Source organism: Enhydra lutris, unplaced genomic scaffold (genome assembly GCF_002288905.1).
Source record: "Enhydra lutris kenyoni isolate GAN:26980312 unplaced genomic scaffold, ASM228890v2 scaffoldscaffold33, whole genome shotgun sequence".
Classification (NCBI taxonomy): domain Eukaryota; kingdom Metazoa; phylum Chordata; class Mammalia; order Carnivora; family Mustelidae; genus Enhydra; species Enhydra lutris.
In genome coordinates, this window is record NW_019154117.1 from 13,557,884 (window position 1) to 13,574,650 (window position 16,767).

The following is a 16,767-nucleotide window of genomic DNA, read 5'->3' on the forward strand; positions in this document are numbered from 1 at the left end:
AATGATAATTTATCAAGAAGTAACAATTTTAAGACAGAAATGAGAGATGTGACATCATTACAAATTCTACAGGTACTGAAAGAATAATAAGGCAAAATTATGAACAACTCAGGCCAAGAAATTTGATAATTAAGATACATTGTCCAGATTACTTGTATGACAACCTACTACAACTCACTCAAGAAGAAACTAGTGAATTTAATAGCCTTACAGAATTTCCTTAAGGAAATTGAATTTATAGTTAAATTATAGTTAAAAATTATCTTAACAGGGGTACCTGATGGCACAGTTGGTTAAGCGTTGGACTCTTGGTTTCAGTTCGGGTCATGAACTCAGAATCATGAAATCAAGTCCCATGTCAGGCTCCTTTCTCTGTGCAGTCTGCTTAAGACTCTCCCCCTCCCACTGCCCGCCCCCCCACTCTCTATTTCTCTTAAATAAATCTTTTTTAAAAGATTGTCTTACAAAAAATATGTCTAACTTTGATTACTTCCATGGATAATTTTCCCAAATATTCAAGGAAGAAGTAATTCTGACTCTGCACAAATTTTTGTGGAAGAATGAAGAAGAGTGAATATTTTCCAGCTTTCTCTGACACTAGGATTACTTTGATAACAAAATCAAAGGAAGACATTCCAAGAAAACAAAACTACAGATCAATATATAAAAACACTAATCAGAAATGGAAGTTTTAAAAATATCATTTTGATATCAGGAAAAAAAAATTACAAAGCACTTAGAAACAAATTTGACTGAAGTAGAAAGACCAACATGCTGAAAACTACAAAACATTGCTGAAAGAAATTAAAGAAGGGTCTAAACAAATGGATGCACTCATTTGTGGAATGAAAATTCAATATTGTCAAAATATCAATTCTCCTTAAATTTTTAGATTCAACACAATTCTAATCAGTATCCCAGCAGGCTTCTTAAAATTTTTGTGGAAGTTGGGAAGCTGATCCTAAAATTTATATGGAAACACAAAGGACCTAGAAGAGGCTAAGCATCTGAAAAGAGTGGACAAATTTGGAAGCCCTATACTTACCGTCAATGCTTATTGTAATGGTACATAATCAAGAGAGTGTGAAATTGGCATAAAGATAGACAATCAAAGAAAGATAATTTCTAGATCATACTAGTTACGGTTCCTAAAAGAAGGTGGCAGGTGCTTATTGACTTTCCCCACTCCCTCTGGATGCCTCATAGTTTTGCTTCCCAAAGTGTGATTTGAGGACTGGCAGCCTTAGTATTACCTGGAAGCACTTAGAAAAGCCATTATTGGCACCCCCACCCCCAAACTACTGAGTCAGAGTCTTTGTGGATGAGGCAGAGGAATGTGTGTTTTCACAAGCTCTCTGGGTGATTCTGGTGCCCAGTAAGGTTTGAGAAGCACTGCCTAGACCTCTTTCTGCTAGAAGTCCTCCACAAATCTGGGGACAAGCAAAAAGATTTTGAGATAGGAGCGTAATTCAGCGTCACTGAATGAAGAGGGAAGCTGATGGCTTTTGACCATGGAATGCATTAAAACACACTCTCAATGCTGCCAGGCTGAGACAATGAATAAAAAAAATAAGTTAATCCGATTTTTAGTCGTTAGGCTATTGATGATAATTGGGCTTCATTTACCCAGCATAAGCAGTTGACACAATTTGTTGTCTGGAACCGCGTAGATGATTGAGAAGAATGTAGAGGCTCTGAGGAGAAATCCAGGATACTGGAACGCTTCCTTAAGTCTCTTAAAATTCTTTCTCTCTCTCTGTCTCTCTTACATGCCCACCCACATGCACATACACACACCAATACATGCATATGCACACATGGATTCACAGTGAGATCTCATGACACAGGAGACAGGAAGCGGAACTGAACAGTTTTTTTTTTTTTTAAAGATTTTATTTATTTATTTGACAGACAGAGATCACAAGTAGGCAGAGAGAGAGGGGAGGAAGCAGCCTCCCTGCGGAGCAGAGAGCCCAACGCGGGGCTCGATCTCAGGACCCTGGGGTAATGACCTGAGCTGAAGACAGAGGCTTTAACCCACTGAGCCGCCCAGGCGCCCTGGAACTGAACAGTCTTGATGAAGGTCTGAAGAGCCAGAGTTCAATGCCAATTCTAGTTGGGTATGACCTAGGAACTAGTTTCTTGGGAAATATTTGATTACATTTAGGGAGGCTGAGTAGCTTTGGGAGCTATCATCACAATTTGAGTTCTACCTTCATTCATCTGAAAAAATACAGTGTGTTGAATTAGGAAACTTAGCCTGAGGTAGACTGATTCTACTCTCTGGAATTAGAATGTAGCTTGTCCCAATAACCAAACTAATTCCATCTTACGGAAAGGAAAGGAAGGGATGACGTGGAATTAGAAATGTAAGAGCACCCGAACTTACTTGTTGCTTCTTTAAAGGGATCTGTCTTTATCAACATCAACTTTCTTTCCTACCTTCTACCTGGCTATCATAGACCTGGTCTAGATCTTAGTTTTTGATCATTGTCCTTCCCTGTGGGATATAATAGTTACAAGTACAGTCCCAAACTTTTGGTGTTTAACCAAGATAAAACTGATAGGCTTTAACTGAAAACAACAACAACAAAATCACTTAAAATCAGGATACCCAGACATAAGCAAGGGCAAGGTGGAAACTTCCAGTGGACTTGGCCGACTGTCAGGCTCCTGTGAAATGCTCCTAACCCTACACCTTTTTTTTCTGTTGCCACACAGGTATAATAATTTGTCCTCCGAATGCCAGGGCATTGCCATTTTTGGAATTTGGAAGTGAGGTGAGAGAGAACATGCAAATCTCTCATTCCAGAGTCTATTGACTTTTGTCTCTGTATTGAACTAATCTTACACTTTTGTGTCACCAAAAAACCATTATTCACAATGGCTGCTAATCCCCTTTTTCTGAGTCAACCTCAGCCTTTGGTAATTGCTCCTCGAGTTGCTACCATGCAAGAATTGGATGCTTAAGCTGACTGTTGGCTCAAGTAGCATGACTTTCCAGGTTGCTTGGCAGCATCAGCAGGCAGGGTAAGGAGGAGCTAAAGGTACCAAGAGACAGAGTTTAGGGTCATATTTTATTTCTTGTCTTATCTTTTGGTTAAATGGACTTTAATACAATCCAAGACTGAATATTATGGCAATTTTCTTACTTGCTGAGTCTAAGATGTGAAGGTAAAGGTCAGAATAGATGTGTCTTCCTTATTTTTCTAGGATTTTAGGTAAAAACTGTCAAAATTTTGTGTGTAGATATATGTAAAGCATTTGAACACCCCTTGTAGATTATTTTAACCTTTGCTATATTCCAGGTACAGAGGGTGGGAATGGGCAGAGGGAGAGAGTGCCAAACAGACTCCTAAGTGCAGAGCCCCAAGGGGCTTTGATTCTACAACTCTGAGATATATGACCTGAGCCAAAATCATGGGTCCAGACATTTAACCAACTGAGCCATCAAGGTGTCCCCACATTGTGTGCATTTATTATTATTATTATTATTTTTTTAGAATGTCTTTTTTTTTTAAATTTTATTTATTTGACAGACAGAAATCACAAGTAGGCAGAGAAGCAGGCAGAGAGAGAGCAGGGGGGAGGCAGGCTCCCCGCTGAGCAGAGAGCCCAATGCGGGGCTTGATCCCAGGACCCTGAGATCATGACCTGAGCCGAAGGCAGAGGCTTAACCCACTGAGCCACCCAGGTGCCCCTGTGTGCATTTATTATTACATTGAGTTTTCACAGCAACTCTGTATAGTGGTAATTGCTCCTTCCTTTCCCCAAGGCATAGAGAATTTAAATAAATTATCCAAAGTTATGAGATGGCATAAAATTGTAGCAGAGCCAAAACGCAAATGTTCTTCTAACTCAAAAACTCGGGATCTTTCCACTAAGTCAGTTGCTTTACTTGAAAAGTCTGTGTTGTCTTTTGTAGTTCTATGGTATGAAGGCACTAGTTTTAGGCACCCAGATGAACAAAAGTCCTTCTTCATATGCTCGTGCAAACAAACATTCTTCTTCACGGCCATGGTCTTGGAGCAATTGGGATTAATTCAAAGGAAACCAGATAGTGAAACATTTATTTGTCCTGATTAGTTTTCTGCCTGTTTCCAGAAGTACTTGAACTCTGACAAATTCCAGAAATTCCCTAGCGAACATGATTGCCCCCTGTGTTGTATGAGCGTTACTAGAACTTCTGCTTGTATTTCTCTAGTAGAGCTTGTCAAGTTGTGTCTTGTGTTATTATTTCTAGTATTTGTCTAGTTCTATCCTGGTATTCTTGAATAGAAAGACTGTCTGGATTAGGGTTCTTCAGAGAAACAGATCAGTAGGTTATCTCTCTCTCATTATCATTTAGCATCTTTTGAGAGATTGATTAAAAGGAATTTAATTAATTTATTATCTTATTTTATATATTTTCCTATTATTTTAAAAGTGTTTTCTGATTTATTATGAGAACTTATGCATAATATATATCCATATAATATATATTATAATGATTTAGCTGCATTTAGGTTATAAATTAACACATATTTCACATTTGGTGTGAACTGTTTTGATAACATTATAGGTCACATACAAATTACAGGTTGAGTCTTATTGAATATCATAAATTGAGTCTGTAGGGAAAAAGATCGGAATGGGTAGATGGGTGGTCACAATTCTCACAAACTCATGAGAACACCTGCACCTAAAATTCAGAATTCTTTTCCTTAACTGATGATGATGTTAATTAATATCCCTCGTTGCGTAGCAAATCCTATAAAATACAATTTTTCCAGAATAGCTGAAGAGCTAGAAAAAAGAACGTTTCATTTTAGTTAATGACTTGCTTTCTCTTTTATTTCCTTCTCCTCCTAATTAATTTTCCTTAGAAACAAGAATAAACGAAATCATTTCATCCTTCTTGGCATTTTTACGATTTTGTCAGGAAGACAGTTCTTCCAAATTTTAGGAAACCACCAATGCCTTCCTAAGCCAGTCTCATTTTCTTTTTCTCTGCTTCTGCCTTCCCCTGCAGACCTTGACTTACAGCTCCGCCATCATCCCGCCTCTACGCTGCCCCACACTGCCTTTGTTCTTTAGAAGACACTCATTAACATTCGCTAATGTATGCTAATGAGACGTAATTACATCTTCTCTGCAGTGCTGGGAAGGAAGGATGGAGACCGCACGAGTTCAGCCTGCCTTGCTTCCTGCTTTATAATAACTCCGGGAACAATCATCTGCTTTCAGTCGTTACACATTTCTTTAGTGCCTTTTTGTTTATTTCATATTGTTTGTTTATCTATGAATCTTGACAAGCATTCTTCTTCGTGACTTGGAATATTGCAGAAATGCTTGGGTGGGGAGGGATAAGATTCCGTTCTGTTCTAAGCAATCCACAGATAGAAGCTAGCTGCCAAGGGCTTACAACACATTATTTTCATCTGGTTGTTATTTTGGTATCCTATTTCTATAAAAGATTTTAGCCACAAAAACTCACACAAGAGAACGTATTTTCATTTTAGCACACTTATCTACAGTGGTTGCTCTTTATGGTGGTAATTGAAATGTGAGAACACGCACTCTGAATGTACATATTACGACAGCATGGTTAAGTAAGAAATGTCCCCTCCCCCAGAATATTCTAAATGCAAAGGAAAGGCAAGACTCACCATTTAATTTTTCTGCAACCACTGAGAGCTCTAAAGGCATTTGTTAACAGCTATTTATTGAATATGAATAGTTAAAAGAAATAAGCCAGCCCCCTAAACCAGATAGAATAAGAGTTGTTTTTGCTTTTCTGTAGACCAGTGATATCATAAAATATCTAATTACAGTTTCTCACAAATACTCCAGTATATAATTCACTATTTGAAGAACTGTGCTTTGGCATTTCATATTTCCTTTTCCAGCTCAAGGATGGGAGAATTTGGAAACCTACCAGCTACCCACTCAGCCTGTATTTAATTTTAATTTCATGTACAATAAAAACAGAAGGAAAAAAGTGCAAAAAAAATTCGGTATGCGGCCCCTTCCCCCCTTCTTCTTGTGTCTATAAAAAGATTATTATCACTGTAAATGGATGGGGGGGATTTTTATTTTGAGTGAATCTCCTTTTTTTTTCCCCTCTCTCTGTTCTCAGGGTTGGCCATTCTCTCTCCAGGACCTCATAGTAAAATGTGTTTCTTTGCAGAATGCATCCTGTTCGGTTTGACAACTACAATATTTTATATTGTGTTTTTTTTTTTTAAAGATTTTATTTATTTATTTGACAGAGAGAGAGAGAGAGATCACAAGCAGGCAGAGAGGCAGGCAGAGAGAGGGGAGGAAGCAGGCTCCCCGCAGAGCAGAGAGCCCGATGCGGGGCTCGATCCCAGGACCCTGAGATCATGACCTGAGCCGAAGGCAGCGGCTTAACCACTGAGCCACCCAGGCGCCCCGATATTGTGTTTTTTAATAAAGCAGACGTCAGCGGCTATTTATTCTCTACTTCTTAAGGGCTTCGCAGCCTCAGAAAATAAATATAATCTAGAAGGAAAAATATTGGAGAACGACAGCTACTATAGCAGTTGAATATCTGGCCTACTCCCTTCTTCATGTGGCTGAGTCTTACCAAAGGTCAAAATTATTGTTTTTGTAATTTTATAACCACTGCAATTTCAAATAACTATTTTGTATCTCCAAGATATTACAATGATTGAAAATCTGACCAGCCTTTTGGCACTTATTTTAAAAGTTTTCATTAGCATGGTTTTGAATGCATGTGCTCAGTGGTCCGTTTTCTCAATGGTCTTAAGAAAGATGCCGACACCTGCAGAGAAAATATCCACCCCAACCTGTCAAGTTAAACCTTTCCCCCAGAATCCTTGATGATATTCAAATGTCATGATCTCATTTCGGTTTTTTTCCCCCCACTCCAAGGATTTTGCAAATGTCTTGTAGTTTACAGGTTTTTATGGTATTTGAATGATATAGGAACTTAAATAAATCTTCTCTACTCAATGGCTTCCAATCATTATGCTTAATTCCATCATTTGAAGGAGTTAGGATTATTATATACAAATGTTACAAGCATCTTCTTGTCTTTCCCTAAAAGTAACAAAAATAAAGGGAGCTACTGATTTAAAATGAATCAGATTTCAGGTCTTGAGTAGGTCCTATTCTTGAGGAAGAAGGATCTCATCCTATCATTTTTCTTTTTTTTTAAATTTTATTTATTTTTTGACAGAGATCACAAGTAGGCAGACAAGCAGGCAGAGAGGAAGAGAGAGAGGAGCAAGCTGGCTCCCCACTGAGCGGAAAGCCTGATGTGGGACTCGATCCCAAGACCACAGAATCATGACCGGAGCCGTTAAAGAGGCTTTAACCCACTGAGCCACCCAGGCGCCCCCATCCCATCATTTTTATTCAGTTTTGCAGGTAGTGCCTTCTGTTCCCTATTTTGCACCCATCAGTAACTGTGAATGGAAGCAGGATGCTGGGGCATTCTCTGCAGGGGGAAGGGTACCTCAGTGTGGTTTGGTGACTTGATATAGCATCAAAGTGTCTCACTGGTGGGAAGTTCTTCTTTATGGCTAACTTTACTCATTACTTTTTGAAATTTGGGTTGCTTTACCTTCTGTTTGGTTTTTAGAAAAGCAAAATATCTAAATGTTGTTCTTGGCTAAAACTTAAACACAGCTTATAAATACATACATAGATACATATAATTTTCTTTGTATCATAATTGCATCACCATCATCATTGTCCTTACTATAATCAACTTGGGCAGCTACTGGATGGCATCAGACCTAGAAATTTTAGAGCATAAAATTTACAGTGTCTATTCCTAAGGAATCTGCATTTAAAAGAGATTTCTGTAAATCACAGTTTACTTTTCATAGTCTCACTGGTCAGTTTTCTCTCTTCTTTTCCCCCTTGAAAAAAGAGATTTCCTGCTTTCTTCCTTACAGAACAAGGCAAACTTTACTTTGGAATATACTCTCTTAAGAAAAAAAGTACTTTTATTTTGTTCACATTTTCTAGTTCTTTGACCTTCACATTCTTATTTTTAAAAAGTATCGATGGAAGAAATAGTTGAGGACAGTCTAGATTTTGTTAACTTGAGGTGTCTCTAAAATATGAAATATCAGGGCACCTGGGTGTCTCAGTGGGTTAAAGTCTCTGCCTTCGGCTCAGGTCATGATCCCAGGGTTCTGGGACCAAGCTCCGCATCGGGCTCTCTGCTTAGCAGGGAGTCTGCTCCCCTTCCTCTCTCTCTGCCTGCCTCTCTGCCTGCCTGTTATCTCTGTCAAATAAATAATCTTTAAAAAAATAAAATATGAGGGACGCCTGGGTGGCTCAGTTGGTTAAGCAGCTGCCTTCGGCTCAGGTCATGATCCCAGCATCCTGGGATCGAGTCCCACGTCGGGCTCCTTGCTCATCAGGGAGCCTGCTTCTCCCTCTGCCTCTGCCTGCCATTCTGTCTGCCTGTGCTTGCTCTCTCTCCCTCTCTCTCTCTGACAAATAAATAAATAAAATCTTTAAAAAAAATAAAATAAAATATGAAATATCATTGAGTACATAAATTTAGAATTTATAACATTTTATATTTATAATTCATATTAAGTATAAGAATGCACATATGTTTATAGCAGAGAGCAAAGACAAACTGTAGTGTTTTGCTTTATATTTGTACTTTTCCCCCTCTTATTTACTGTGATCTCACCTCATTTTTGCCCTTTTACCTCCCTTTATTTGCTGTATTCCTCCCTTCTTCTCCTTACTCTTCCCCATTTTTCTTTTTCTCTCCCTTTATCATCCTTTAGTCCCATACTTTTGAACTGCTATACAGTTGACACTATATATAAGTAAGGGGTATAGTAGTAAGTTGTCCCTTCTCTTAAAAAAAGTCTCAGTCAGAGAAGAACAGCCCAGTAACAAAACCAAATGCTTCACCAGTGAAATAAAAGAATTCAGAATCTAATATGAGTTGAGTATATTGTCTTTTAATAACCTACATCAATTTCTCATTCTCACTGGATCTCTGCCATCAGCGTGTAAGTACATTCTGGCTAGCATAACTAGCTGTCTCTATTCCTCACTGCCCATTTTCTTGTAAAGCCATTGAAATTCAGGCTTTTCCTTACACCACTTCAGTAAATCTCTGCTTGCCAGAGTCAACATTGACCTCCACACTGCAAAACCCAATGGTCAATTTTTAGTCCTCATTATACTTGAGTTCTAAGCCTCTGACACATTTCTTACTTTGCTCCTGCTCCACTGATGGTTCATTTTCAGTGTCTTTGGTTGGTTTTTCTTCTTCTCCCCATCCTCTCAATTTTGGAGTCTCCTTTTTCTGTTTTATTTTTATTCATTTATGTGGTGATCTCACCTGGTCCTGTGGCTTTAACTAACATCGGGGTGCTCATAATTCCCAAATGTGTTTTTCCAGGCCAGACTTCACTTCTGAACTCCAGACTCATATACCCAATTGCCTACTCAACTCAAGCATGAATGTCTAATAGGCAACCCAACCCCAACATGTCATATTAAACTCCTGATCTTAACTCCTCCCACTGAAACTATTTTTCCTATAGCTTTTTCACCTTTTATTCTTTTTGACTCTACCTTTCTCGGTGCCAAGGATGAAAACCTTCTGCTTGTCATTGGTTCTTCTCTTCCTCTCATATTCCACATCACACCCCATACTGATGGCATGGGTTCTTCCGCAAAGATTCAGAAATGTCCTTGTTACAACATAGATGCATATCCCTTCCAACACAGTTTAGTCTGAGGTGACATGTATCCCCTTTATATGGGAAGGACCAATGTTGACATTTCCTCACACATTAAAAAAAAAAAAAAAGAACCCTGAAAAGAAACACACAAAAATGCCCAATAAACATAACTAATACATTGCTGCTACCACCCAGTGAAGCTGGGTAAGATACTCATGCGAATCTTGGATCTCATTTATAAAGTCATTGTTTGGCATAAAGTAGCAAGATTCCTTAAAGACTCCTTGTGTTTTCTTTTATAATCTACAAACTCCCTCCCCAGAGCATTTTGCTCTGTACTCCCTTGCGAGGGTACAATATATGCCAATTGGATAAACGGGCTCTGTTTCCAGAGTGATCACCTAATGCTCCAAACATCTCTTCAAGAGCTCAGCGTGGGTTAGAGGAATGGGCAACACCACCTAACTTTTCTGGCCACTTGGCTACCTTGAAGCTGAAGAACCATAAACTACTTTTAGTGCAATGGATTAAAAAAGAAAGCCTAGAACAACATCTTCTTCGAATGATTCCGATGCCTCTAAATTGTGACATTTTGCTGTTGTTTCCTTTTACTGTTTTTAATTACTGTGTCTATTTGCATGAAACGAGGATCTGGGTTGCCTAGGCATTCATCTGCTCTGACTGCATATTCCTCTCTTAAATAGCATTCTTCAGTGCAGCTTTGCTCGCTGCCTCCAACATTTTGACAGGACCTCCCCCTCCTCTCCTTTCACCATCCTCCCGTCACTCCCCAGGAGAGACGTTATTTTTAAAGGACGTAATCAATAGGCTTTGGGAAGCAGCCGATGCATGAGGGGGTCATATGATCGGGAATAAGCTACTAGGGATTGCTGAGAGAGGGGATGGCAACAGGCCATGCCAAAAATCATCGGAGGAGGAAAAGACTGTCTGTAGCTCCCATTTAAATATTCTGTGGTATTCTTTTGCACGGGGTTTTGACTTGGAGGGCTTTCTTAGCTCCGTTCCTTAGCCTTGCTTCAAGTTGCAGGGAATATGGACCACCAAGGACAGTTGCTTTTTTGGGTCAAATGACATTCCACTAAAATCAAGGTTGGTCTGAGGCACTTGAAGAAGTCTTAAATTTGGCCACAGTGCTGCTGTTTAGTTCTTGATGCTGATGATGCCTTTGCTGAGGGTTGAGTCAAGAATAATCCAATTATCACAACAACTACGAAGACAACTGTTTCATCGCCCCTGACCCACCTGCTAAGGGGATGCCGTTGAGTAGAGAAAACACGAGTGAGAATGTGCAGGTGCTCACGCCCAGATGAATTCACGGTCAGAGGGTCACCTCAAGAGGAGGGAAGGGGCTATTTCTGCCACACTCTCCATTACATCACTTAGAAACCGTAGCTCTATTTTAGTTCTTTACTTGCAACCACAAGGATGTCTCCTCTCATGGATTTTTAGGTTTATTTAATAGCCATTTATTACTATCCTTCCTTTACTTGAGAATACGATCCATGACTGCAGCCTTGCCTCGCCTTCCTCCTCCCCTGGTTATCGGAGGAAATGGATTTGTTGCTCATCTTCTTGGCTTGGAACATTTCATTCTGCTGTTCTTATTTAACATATGATCGTTCCTAAAGATTTGCTTGTATTTTGTTCCTTTAATATTTTTTGTTTCATTTTGTCATATCTAGTGAGTTTTTTTGATTATTATAAATGGATGTAATAGTCTGTGCGGATTTCACTTTGGCTCTGGTGTTACAGAGACGTCAGTGGTCAGTCCTTGTTGTTCGTCCTTAGCGGTTCTTACATTATACACATGAGTCGGACTCTGTTCCAGGGCTAATCTTCTGTGATTCAAATGCTTTCCTAGGGAGAAGAAGCTTCTGGACTGAAGAAGCTTGGTGGTGACATTAATTACAAATAAAAGACCAAGACTGATTGTTAAATGCAAAACATCTTCTTAGAAGTGTCTGCCTTTACTCTTGCAGACTCTCAGTAGTGCCATAAATATCTTTGTCCTGTGCAGATCCAGTTGTAGCCAGTAACAGAAGCACATGTCCCACTCGGAACAAAAGAATACTTATTTTCACATTGCGTGGCTTGACATTGAGTGATAACATTTTTGCATATCCTAAAAATTTTTATGCAGATGCTGTTTAAAGGCAAAATGTGCTTTTACAATAATCTTCTTTGTGAAAAGAATTTAAACTCCTGGCATGCGTTCCATTTTCAATGTGCCTGTCAAGTTCTGAAAAATAACCTTTGACGGCCCGCGAGCAGAAACAAAACGGAGGTTGTTGCCTCTGTTGGCAGTGACGTTGTGTTGTCATCTTTACTTTCTCAGACTCAGGCTTCATCTGACTTAAATAAAAAATATGATACTATTTTATAAACAAGTGACAAGACTATGGTTTTATTTTTATTTTTTTATTTTTTAAAGATTTTATTTATTTATTTGACAGAGATCACAGGTAGGCAGAGAGGCAGGCAGAGAGAGAGGAGGGGAAGTAGGCTCTCTGCTCAGCAGAGACCTGGATGTGGGGCTCGATCCCAGGACCCTGGGATCATGACCTGAGCCGAAGGCAAAGGCTTTAACACACTGAACCAGCCGGGTGCCCCGAGACTATGGTTTTAAAGAAATAGGCGACTCTCATTTTTACCTGGGCAAGTTGCAGAGCTTTGTCTCTGGCTGAGACCTATGATGAACAGACAGTAGATGACAAGTGGAAAAATCTGCCAGTTAATACATTTCCACATATTATTGGACAATTACAATTTTTTAAAACCCTTTGATGCCCTTGCAAAAATAGAGGAAAACTAAAAAGAAGACACTATCTTGAATATGGGGTGAGGAATATGCAGAATGTTCTTTGTATTGGGAAGAACTGCAAAATACCCCTCTTTCCACATCATCAAGGTAAATCATATATTGGGAAATTTAGGCTGTCTCCATGTGCAACCTACAGAAATCATTGACATAGGAAATACCAGCCTTGCAACATTTTCTGAAAGGCTCTTTGACACTGGTAACTGGTTAGAATGAAATGTTCTCTATTTTAATAAATTAATTTGGTTCTAATAACCACATTGTTTGTGCATGTGGATATAGTTTTACTAACAATGTAGTTTATCATGGAATGCAGTGACCTAGCAAACCCCAAGTCTACTCACTGCAACACGGAATTTATTTCGGTAGCAGTTATATTCAGTTGAGCTGACAGGCTCATAATTGATATGTTTTCCAAGTCTTTGAAGACAGTGGAGCAGAGAAGTCTTTGCACAACACTGTCTAGGATGCTGTGGCCGTATATCTTTAATAAACAATGCTGTTTTTGACAAGCTTGTTGGAAAATGTTTGCATTAACAGCACAGAAAAGTTTATGATGAAAATAATAACGGTAAAAACCCATTACTGATCATTGTACTGTCATTTAAAGAATTGCCATATTTTTCCTTTCTTCAACAGTGCAAATTCAAGTGGAGGAAAAAGAAGATGACACAGATGAAAGTTCAAGTAAGTGGGGTGGGACCCACGTGGAATGTGTTTCCTGTGGAATTGCAGTGAATTCAGGGGACTCTTATCTTGTGGGATATGCTGCCACATGTAAACCCACGCTACCACGTGTGTGGGAAACTTTTGATGTTCTCAGAAAAGAGGTCAAGTCCAGCAAATGGAATCTCTCCATTCTAGATTCCATTCAGTAGGCACACGCACATTCTACCCAATGTCTCAGTTACTCATGATCAAGTGGATGGTAGTCCACTTGATATTTCTCTAATAGTTTCCCTGTTAAGGTCTTTGTCCTAAAAGCTCTTCTCTAGGGCTCAATCTATTATAATAGAACAGATTGGCCATTTTGACTGAATTGATCAGGTGGTTCAATTAAAATGAAAAAGCACATTCTTTTGTGCTGACTCCATGAGTATTTTGTTGGAATTGCTCTGTTGTCTTTACTTAGTGTAGGTTTAGCTCAAGAGTTTGGAGTATGATCCCTCACATACAGACCACTCATGGGAAAGATCATTATATGAGCAAAAGTTCTGAATTAACTAGAACTGAAAGGAAGAGCAGTATCCATTAGAGGATACATCAGCACCCTCCAATGTAATACCCTGGGCCCAATATGGCAGCCGGGGAACGTTCATGATACCAGGTGTTTCCAGTCATTCAGGACATTTTACATACAAAGAGCTCAGAGTCACACAGACTCTGCTTGTGATGGCTTGAGTACTAGAGGGGAGGAAAATAATTTTCCTCTAGTCCTTCTGAGTTGTTAGCTGAGACCACTGTAATATAAGACAGTTTAACAAGAGAAAAAACAAATGGAAGTTTATTAATATGTATACCTCAGGTATATGTGAGAGATACACTGGAAAAATAAGTTAACTCTCTTAGGTGGCTCAGAATTTAGTCTTAAATGCCATCTTAACAAAGAACAAAGAGGGGGGTGTGTAGGCCTTTTTAGGAGAGAATAAATAATTTTTAGGAATGGTGAGTGGGCCCTTCAGAGACTACATGGGAGATACAATTGTGACAAAGTTTGTCTGGGTGTGGTATTGCCTTCTAGTGTCTTTCCTTGTGATGAGTCAATCTTCCCTAAGGGTGAAATTCTTGGTGAGGGAGTTTATGACAGTTGAGTTCCTCTCAGAGGATCTGTGTTTGGGGCGGAGGAAGGGAGTTCAGGAAAAACCTCTCAAGTCATTTGCTGTTTATCAAGTGCCTACCGTGGGATATTATCAGCATACCAAAGTGGCATGATATGGGGTGGTATGTCCTGAGCTCGTGCTGTCATATTTTGAGGTGGCATATTTTGCTACTCTTCCATATTGAACGGAGACCATTCCAGAGGGTAAAACTGCATGCAGATCTGTATTTAGTCAGCAACTGTAAAATATTGATTATTTGTTTTAGAATTTGGGTATTTGGAAACTAGTGAAGTCACTAAGAATAGCCTTTTTGTTGCCAAGTGGTAAAAGAGAAATCTGAGACAACACTTCTCATCCATGGCAAAACTACAAGTTTAATAATTTAGTCTTGATACAAAATAGCCTAAAATGCAGAGTCCTAAGTGGCTGCTTGAGTGCTTGCTAATATTTGTGGGAAAATTGTTCCTCATTCCTTATCAAGGGCTTGTCCTTTCTCTAAATGGTGACGCATGTGACTAATAAAGACTGGGCAAATTTTCAGAATATCAGACGGGGTTCACATAACATGCAACAATCCCACATATTTAACAAATGGAACATCATTCTTGGTTTTGATGACAGTGTATAGTTCTCAAAGCCTAGTTTGAAAGTTAACCTTCTGCTTTTCTCTGCTAGCCGAACTTTAGTACTACAGATAACATTTGGATCTCAGATTTGAAGTATCAATAAAAGTATTTCAGTAAGTAATGTTAAAATATAATTAGGGTTGCCTGGATGGCTTAGTCAGGTAAGCATCTGACTCTGATTTTTGACTCAGGTCATGATCTCAAGGTCATGAGAGGGAGCCCAAGTGGGGTCTGTGCTGGGTGTAGAGCCTGCTTCAGATTTTCTCTCTCCCTTTGCTCAGGCCCTCCCTCAGATAAAAGTGAAAAACAAAAAATTTAAAAAGATTAAAAAATAAATAAAAATCACGACACACGTAAGAATGAACATATTTAATGAACAACCAAGGACTCTAGTGAGGTATTCTAATCCGTTCAAAGGAAAAATCCAAAGAAACAGATATTTATAGATCAGGGATATTGAAATGGTTGTACAGATGTAAGCATGTCTGTTCTCTGGGATTTTTTTCTTCTTTTCTTTTTTTAAAATATTTTATTTATTTATTTAACAGAGAGATATCACAAGTAGGCAGAGAGGCAGGCAGAGAGAGAGGAGGGAGCAAGCCCCCTGCTGAGCAGAGAGCCTGATGTGGGACTCCATCCCAGGACCCTGGGATCATGACTGAGCGGAAGGCAGAGGCTTAACCCACTGAGCCACCCAGGCACCCCTGGGATTTTTTTTTCTGGTGAGGAAAGATTGTCTCTCTACTGCACTGTGTTCATGTACATGTCTACAGACAAGAATTATTTATTTTGCATTGCTGTTTAGCAATCTATAGCTTTCAAAATTAGAAACTAGCTCCCATGGAATCAGAATCAGATAGTACAAAAGGGTATACTGTGGACAATTCATAGTTTTCCACTAAAGTACAGATTTTCCCTATAATAGCTTCTGTTTAGAAGGATAGTGATAACTATGAGTTGATTTTTTAATAATAGGTTATTCTAAATACCAGAAGGTGCACAAAAATGAAAGCGAAGTAAGATTATATGTTATAAACTGTGAAGGAACTAGATTCTTTCTGTACTCTATCCGGAAGATTCCAGTGAAGTTACGGACAGATGAGGCATTAATTGTGAGTTGATGAATAAAATAAAATGCCATTTCTCTCAGTTTTACATTAAATTTATATGTTCTCTATTTCTAGTCAAAAAGATACTATGCTCAAGCAAGTACTTATGTAAATATACTTCGTATCAATTTCATTTAAGAAAGGGAAAAATATTTAGGAAAAAGAAGAACAATCTTGGAATCAAGAATAAAGATAATTTGAATTAGGAGAAATCTTAAGGGCTGAGTGAGTTTCTTCAAAATTATTCTAGTTTGTTGCATCTTCTTGTCTTTCCTGTCCTTTGTTCTAAGACAGAAGTAGTAGTAAACATACAGTAGCTAATCACTTAATCCTTATGTATTAGATCAGTAAACTCTAAACCTGGTCTTAGACGTCATGGTATGATATTAAAACTGTATGTCATCTAGCAACCGTGTAAACGAAGATTGGATTTCTGAGGATTATTAAAATTTGGGGATCCACCTTCACATATTTGAGTAGATGAACCACAAAAGAAATGAGATTCTAGATAAGAGTATTTAAATGGCAGGCTATGAAATATGGATATTGGTCTGGTGTATCTTCTCATGATGGGGGAACTTGCTGGATTGTGATCTCATGTGTGACAGTGGTCATTAAGACACTAAGTGTACATTTGGCAGCGGGAGAGAGAACTTTGTGATATCGCTCATCTAAGCA

General features: G+C 38.8%; 1 protein-coding gene across 2 annotated transcripts in view; it reads left to right on the forward strand.

Annotated features, from left to right (window-relative positions):
- LOC111153626 (transmembrane channel like 1) overlaps positions 1-16,767 on the forward strand; it is a 162,024-nt gene that overhangs the window by 39,763 nt on the left and 105,494 nt on the right. For both annotated transcript variants that reach the window (XM_022512771.1, XM_022512770.1), the window contains exon 2: positions 13,174-13,221. In XM_022512771.1, the coding sequence (XP_022368479.1) occupies positions 13,174-13,221 (48 nt within the window). The remainder of the gene's footprint in view (positions 1-13,173; positions 13,222-16,767) is intronic.